Source organism: Silurus meridionalis, chromosome 25 (genome assembly GCF_014805685.1).
Source record: "Silurus meridionalis isolate SWU-2019-XX chromosome 25, ASM1480568v1, whole genome shotgun sequence".
NCBI classification, from domain to species: domain Eukaryota; kingdom Metazoa; phylum Chordata; class Actinopteri; order Siluriformes; family Siluridae; genus Silurus; species Silurus meridionalis.
This window is the reverse complement of record NC_060908.1, coordinates 7,157,356-7,164,958: the sequence shown is the minus strand read 5'-3', so window position 1 is coordinate 7,164,958 and position 7,603 is coordinate 7,157,356. Positions and strand designations below refer to the sequence as shown.

Genomic DNA, 7,603 nt, shown 5'->3' with positions numbered 1-7,603 from the left:
CTTTCATTTAATAAATGACTAATGATGCATAGTTGCATGTTGTGTGATAAGACCACAGAGCAGTGGGTTGCACTGCCACCTCATCTGTAGCTCATGGGTGGATTGGGGACCCTACATTGCTTTTGAATCAGCAAGTGTGCAATCGTGTAAATAAACCTTGAAATGATGAATGAATAAATAAACGAATTGCTTCTCAAAGAAATGTGTGCCATCTTTTTAAATCTGGGAACTTCTAATGCAATGCACGGCATGGACTTTTTGGGGTATTGCAGTTTGTTCTCACCCTGCACTTGTTTTGCGGGATGCACGCATGTCTCATGCTCATGCTTGAAACCTCAGATCGCAGGTTCTTTTCCCAGTATGAGTGGAGGCGCCAGTGTGGTAGTGTGCGTTCTGTGTGTCATAACTGCCGCCCCCGCACATCTTAAGTCTCAGCCACAGAGAGGGAGAGTGGAGGGGAGTGAAAGGCCGATTGGATGCGTGGGAGATCCCCTTAACTTTGTATTTGATCAGATGTAGACGCACGCTGCGCTTCCAGTCTGTGCTGCGGAGGGGAGAGAGGATGGCGCACGCGGCCAGAGCGCACGTTACCTGGATTTCCGCAGTGATCATGGTAGCTGTCACTGTCTCCTGTGTAACCTGGATCATTGCGTCCCGGGTAAGGGCTTGTCTTCTTTTCTCTAATCTCTTGGATTACACGCGTTTCACAACGCTGTGCCTTAAGTAGACCCGATCTGGTTTTTTTTTCCCCCAAACTTGGATCGGTATCATGTGCCTTATTCATAGCGATCGACTGATTTGAAACTGCTTTAATATTTTTTGTAACTACTTAAACAGCTTTTCTATTTATTGTTGTTGAAAGTTGCACTAAAAAGCTGCTGTGTAAAATGAGAAAGCGAATTGTGAATTGGTTCTAAGTTGCATGGGGGCGTGTTGTCTGGGCTCTGAAGCGTCTCATCTGTTCTTCTGTCGATTCCAAATTAGTTCTTTTGCAAATATTTGAAAGAGTCTAAATAGTGCAATTCTTTGAAGTTGAGAACAATTTCTGCGCTTGAATAGATATGTATACACACACACACACACACACACACACACACACACACACACACACACACTATATATATATATATATATGATGATCATCATCAACATCATCATCATTAGTATTATTATTATTATTATTATCATTATTATTATTAATAATAATATTATTATTAGTATTTATTTTATTAATTTATTGACTTCTCTTTCTTTTATTCTTTTAGGAAACAAAACCCTCAGGACAAGTTATTAACGGTAGGTTTCCAGTGACTCATATCCCCTCACCTATGCACATTCTTTTAACCATACCTAATAACCACATTTTAAAAAATAACTAAAAAAAGAAAGCAAGTTTATTATTTTTATTTATTTCGGTGAAAAAATCCAGTATGATTTTCAGTTTGTTTTTTGTTCTGCTGCAGTAAGTTCATACAGTGTGAAAGCTATTAACTGTATCACTTTAGACCGATAATAAGAACATTAGAAGATGATTTAGCAGCTGGAACATATTTATTTATTTATTTATTATTATTTATTTTTATTTTTTTATGAAAGCTTGTTTATTTATAAGAAGCAAAAAAGAAGCATAAAATACAGGATTTTTCTATTGAAATTGTTGTAAAGTAAAATGCCAGCACTAATACATCTAGCTCTAGAACGAGTTCCTGGAGCTTTTTCAGGGACTTTGCATCAATCAGTAAGTTTGCAAAAACTAATTTGATGTCATGGATATGATGAGATTGGTGGAAAAGCTTCTATAAGAGCGTAACTGACACATTGTGCTGCACATGTGACCACACCCCTTCCATAGGAGTGAAGTGTAACGCTTTACATTCTTTGGCTTTGAAATGAAAGACTGAGAAGTTGAATGTGATTTGTGTTTTACAGATGCCTATCCTGTATTAATATACTGATATCATTGTACAGTGTTGTTTCGTTCTACTGAGATCAACATTTTAGAAGTTTAAGTGTTACATATGACTTAAGAAAAAAACATATCAGGTCATTATTATTACCCATTCCACATGATTGCACTGTGACAGTTGTAAATAGTGCAAGAAAGTAGAAATAATAGAATTATAATAGAATTAATAGAAAATCGGATTAAATTAAGGTTGGGCTATTTTTTAGAGCTGTAGCCGAACCCCAAGTGAACAAGTCTTCAGTTACTATATTATTCTTATAATCATATATAAATCATTTTCTAAAAAGAAATATCTCTTTAAATAAACAATGTCATGGCCAGCCACATTTCTGTGTAATTTACAGAACTACTGCCATATAGTTATATTATTACCAAATAGTGTATCCTACTGTAATATCATGCGTACGTTTTATATGTAGACCGAAGAACAAATAGGAAAAAGATACAACATACTGAGATTTATTACATTTATTTATTTTATAACAAAGAGCAGTTATATGAACATAAAAATTAAAATATCAGCTGTAACCTTAATAAAAAATAAACAAAAGTCCAATACACTGTACAGTTAATATTTAACAATGCAATCATCTTGTTAATGTTTCACAATTTAAAGATTTTGTACAAATGAATTGAGAATGGACACGTTACATAAATATATATATATATATTTTTAATGGAACTAAAATCATGCACAGTGACCTTTTATTAGCATTGGATCTTCGTCAAATTATTCAGCTGAGACAACAAGACAAAAACCAATTGGCAAAATATTTTCCAGAGCAGATTATACAATTTATACAGAGTACCTTTATCTGTAAAAGATGATATAGCTGTGTTACAGGGTAAATAAATGAGAACGAAGTAAACTGTTTGGTTTGGATTAAACAATAGTGATAACATTTCAGCTTTTCCAAGTTCAAGGGAAAGAAAGTAGAAAGGACAATCAAAATTTCCAAACACAACTGACTTTCATTTATTTATTTCTTTTTTAACCTATCTAATCCCATTTATTCTTATGATAGTAAATAATGTTAGAATATTGCAGCCGAAAATTTTAATCTCTGTCTCAGGCAGCACCCTCCTCACAGGGTAGCTACTGTAACAATAATGGCTAATCGAAGCCTAATAAAGGTTTAAAAACCACACACAAACTCACACACTACCAGAATATTTTATTAACATGAATAGTCATTTTTGTTTTTTGTTCATTAAACCCTTAAAGTCAGTACTGGCTGCAATATAGGCTTTGTGCTGATCATCACAGAGAAGTTCAAGTGTGCTAGCTAGATATAGAAACATAACATTTTAAAATAATGCAATATGTTCCAAAATATAATGCTCTATTAGTAATAAACCAAACAGAAAATTACTGTATGTTTATATCCAATTTGTAAAACATACAGACATTATGTGACAGTAAAGGGTTACAGTGCATAAGCAAGTTATTTTTATCACTTTTATTCCCCTAAGACACACTGACATTTACATTAAGACTCCTATTGCAAAATGCTCTGCTTCATTTACAGGAAGCTGCTTTTTATCTTAGGGTCGTGTGTTGGTGGTCTGTGTTTGATTTGAATTTCCTTTCAAGATCAACTGAAACTTTCCTGGTGTGTAATTGAGTAAAAATGGTAGACTTGCTATTTTTCACTAGCTGATCATCTGCAATGAAGGACTGGGGTTCTTTATAGACAGGAGTCAGGTGTTTGTATGTGTTTATTTGTGTTGCTAATAGGTGCTGGTGTGTGTGTGTTGCTTATTTATCGTGCAAGCTTGTGGTAAGCTGTAGAGCTGTTTCCCGTAACTCTCTCCTTCGTTGTTTCTAGCACGCTGCTTGGCATGACGCATGGGTTTCCTTTGCAAGTGTGTTACTATTAACCTGTAAATACGTCACATCATGTCAGATTTTTTTTCTTTCCCCTGCCCTACAGGTACAGCAGTGTGGGAAATCCTCAAAAATCCATCTTCCACTGCACATTGTCTCTGTAAAGGTGAGGTTTAAATGAGCATTTTCCAAAATTGTTGTGTTGTTCCTTGAATAGCAGTTTTAAAGAGTAATGCATGCCAAATCATTTGTAATTTACATAAAAGTTATAAATGAGGTTATTATACAATAACTATACCAGATTTAGTGTTACTTGGAAGATTGATCGATGGATTTGTTATATGAAAAATGCACATCAGCACTTTTCATTTTTTTCAAGTCTAAGCTGGTTATTATTCAGTAAAAAATTATACAGCTACAGTCGTGCCAGGCTTTACAGTTGATCTGTATTATTTAGCAATTTTAACCACTTGCTACAGTTAGTCAAAAAAAAAAAAAAGCTTTTCTCCTTTATCACCGTGGTTGCAAATACAATTCACCCAATGGAAAAGCCCGTTCATTGTAGGGGAAAGGACGTGGGACGTCAAAGATGCACATATGTTTTTGATAGTGCTTGCTTTCGATTTGTGCCGACTTCATTCGTTTTAACTTTTGAATCGCAAGTCTTGGTTTTATAGAAAGTAACCTTACACTATCATTTCATCAGCATACTAACAAAAAAACAAAGGTGGCTGATATTCTTTCCTGTCAGTAAAAAATGTGTAAAACCTGCCTGTATGTTTTACTGATGCCCAGTTGATCAAAAGTTCTATTTGTTAGTATGATTGTAATGGTTTATTATTATCTATATAATATAATCCAAACCATCATCTGAGCCAGGAGTTTCTGTGGCACATTTTTTCCCCTGGCTTTAGGATAGTGAGGTATGAGTTATCTAAGATGTTCTGCCAGAATAGCTGTCTAGTATTTTTTTCATATATATAAATTTATATATAATATATAATTTTTTTATATATAAATTGTTTGTCAGAATGTAAAGCTAATATACACCAAGATTTAAAATATATTACTGTCTATTCACATTACTGCAACCTGTCCATCAATTTAAAAAAGGCACTTGCATATATAGTAAATATAATCAGTCTGTTTGCTCAATTGCATTATGACCAGATGTTTACATTTTATTTACTTATTTATTTTCAAAGCTTTCAAGAGTTCCTATATTTTCTAGAACCACACTGAAATATTTCACTGTTTGTACCACTCCACTTATCTGTGTACACCATGTATATTTCCACTTCCTTATTTAAAATGGTTAGTACAATAGAGAAAGCAATATCAGCAGCAACCAGGAAGCATTCTTTTAATCAGAGGAACTTGAACTGAAAGGACAATATACCAGAAACACTTTAAACAGGAATGTATAAATCAGTATTAGCTAGCTCTCCTGGTTGACAGCTATTGAGTGAGTGTGACTCAGATCATTCCTCTATAGTGTTATAAAGATGTCTTGTTATATTGCACTCACAGCCATGTATTTACACTGAATATTGCAGTCTTGCTGATATTCTGTATAACCCACAAGCCCTTTTTACTTGGGCTAACTTGCTTAAATAGAAGGTGAAATTTTAGTGATAATACTGATGTATTGACTCATGAATGAGTCTTCTGTTTGGTATCTAGTGAGTAACAACTCTGCAACAGATGATCATCTGATCCTGGTGAAGGAGTGGTGTGAAAAGAATTTCTCCCTGGATGAAAACAAGATGTGGATAACAGTGGAGCAGACGGGTGTTTATCTGGTCTATGTACAGCTGACATACAGTCTTAAAAATGATGGAAAGAGCTCTAGTGTAGACCTCAGCTTTTACGTGGATTTCAGATATCCTGAAGGTCAAGAGGACTACAGTGGTTCCTTTGACACAAGGCCACTCAGCGAGACGGAGCAAGATGCCCATCTCTCGTCCTTCTTCCTGTTACACATCAAGGCTAAGAACAGCCTCGCCATAAAGACACATCAAAAGGAGAGGATTAAGTATAATGATGTGCAGCCATTCTCAAGTTACATCACCATCATTCGCTACACTGACTGGTCAGGCTGATCAGGGAGAAACAAGCAACTTCCCACGAGTTCGTACATATGCTCAATGTCTTTGTCAGCTATTTTCCTTCTTCTTACTTAAATCACAAACTGAAGGCGTTTTTTTTTTTTTTTTTTTCTGTTATGATGTCAAAATGATGACCAAAGGCATCAGAGGCTTCCACGAAGTAAAATTGAGAAATGTTAAACCACAGGAAGAAATATGACAACTCAACAATTTTGGGATGTTTGCGTAGGGAGGTGCAATATTTATCTCCATAATTTTTCTTTGTTTTGTTTTTTCCCCCCTCCCCCTTTGTTGCATAATGTTCCCGACTCATGATTTTCTGAGAAGCATGACACATTTTCCGCCCATTAGAGACAAAAGTGATTTTCACTTTGTTTCGGGTTCGTTATGACTCATTTGAGAAAAGCATCATGCCTGTTTCCTCATTTCTCGGTTTGACGAAATGAGCACACACAAATTAAAGTCACTTCCACTCGCTGCTGCAGTTGTTGCTTCGCTGTGTTTGTGAAACGAGGGATCTTTTTTTTTCATGGAGGATGGTATTTCTGTGAAATTCCATTTCTTGTTCTTGCCATTATTTTGAAAACATGCACAAGTGACGTGGCTGAATGTGATGCTTTAAAATGTGTTTTTGAGGAGCATCCTGTTGTAAAAATTCAAAATGTGCACCAACAATCTGGAGAAATCCCCCATACCATGTGATAGTTTAGCAGTATGTGATGACAACGATCACATATTCCTCTGTGTTTATTTGTTTGTTTGTTTGGTTGGTTGGTTAGTTTAGTTTAGTTCCCCCCCCACACACCCCACATGGAGCATCACATAATAATAACCTCATTATATTATAATTTAAATACAAAAATCAAACCAAGCAATTCTTTTAGCATAATGGTTTTTTCTATTGCTCAGGAAAAATGTAAATACATCCATTTTGTCTTAACACTTAATATATAAACTGCTAATGCAGAGTTAAAATCTGATATCCTTTTTTCCTGATGAGAAATTTTTTTTGGTAAAGGTTTTTTGAGGGTATGTCATACCATAACACACTAATTTAACAGCCATAAAGCTGGAACTAGTTGCATTGTGACAATCAATATTAGAATACAAGTCATGTATATTCTAAGTTGTTTGTAATAGGCTCAGGATTAAGTTTAATATTCTTGAGTTCCTGATTGGACAAAGGATTAAACTTCTTACATTTTTACAAGAATTGTTACATGACACACAAAATCAATTTCCAGGTTCAGGGTTTGTTATGAGTCAGCTGAAAAAAAAAGCATTCCACGTCTTTAACCTCAGATACATTTAGGGCTGCTGATCAGAATTCTAAAAACGTGTAAGAAATTCCAAATTGTTATACCGTGTTTTTTTCATTGTTGTTGTTGTTGTTATTTCTTGTTTTTTGTTTCTTGTTTCTTGCAGTAAAGCTGTCTAGGATATGAGAAGTGAGAAAGGCTATGTAAAAATTTAATGTTATCCATTATTAATATTATTATTATTATTATTATTATTATTATTATTATTATTATTATTTTTTTTTTTTTTTTTTTTTAATTCTCAGTATTGACATTTAAGCAACTACTCTTCAGACATATTTGATTGTATGTGATTTTATTTATATATATATATATATATATATATATATATATATATATATATATATATATATATAAATTTATTTTACTTTTTTTATGGTTA

The 7,603-nt window shown here is 34.1% G+C and overlaps 1 protein-coding gene across 1 annotated transcript; it reads left to right on the top strand.

Moving 5' to 3' along the window:
• Positions 1 to 320: 320 nt before the first annotated feature.
• On the top strand, positions 321 to 7,392 carry si:dkey-220k22.3 (uncharacterized protein LOC796870 homolog). Its single transcript, XM_046838593.1, has 4 exons — positions 321 to 658; positions 1,266 to 1,296; positions 3,901 to 3,960; positions 5,478 to 7,392. The coding sequence occupies exons 1-4, from the start codon at positions 563 to 565 to the stop codon at positions 5,894 to 5,896; spliced, it is 606 nt and encodes a 201-aa protein (XP_046694549.1). The 5' UTR covers positions 321 to 562; the 3' UTR covers positions 5,897 to 7,392.
• The last annotated feature ends 211 nt before the right edge of the window (positions 7,393 to 7,603 follow it).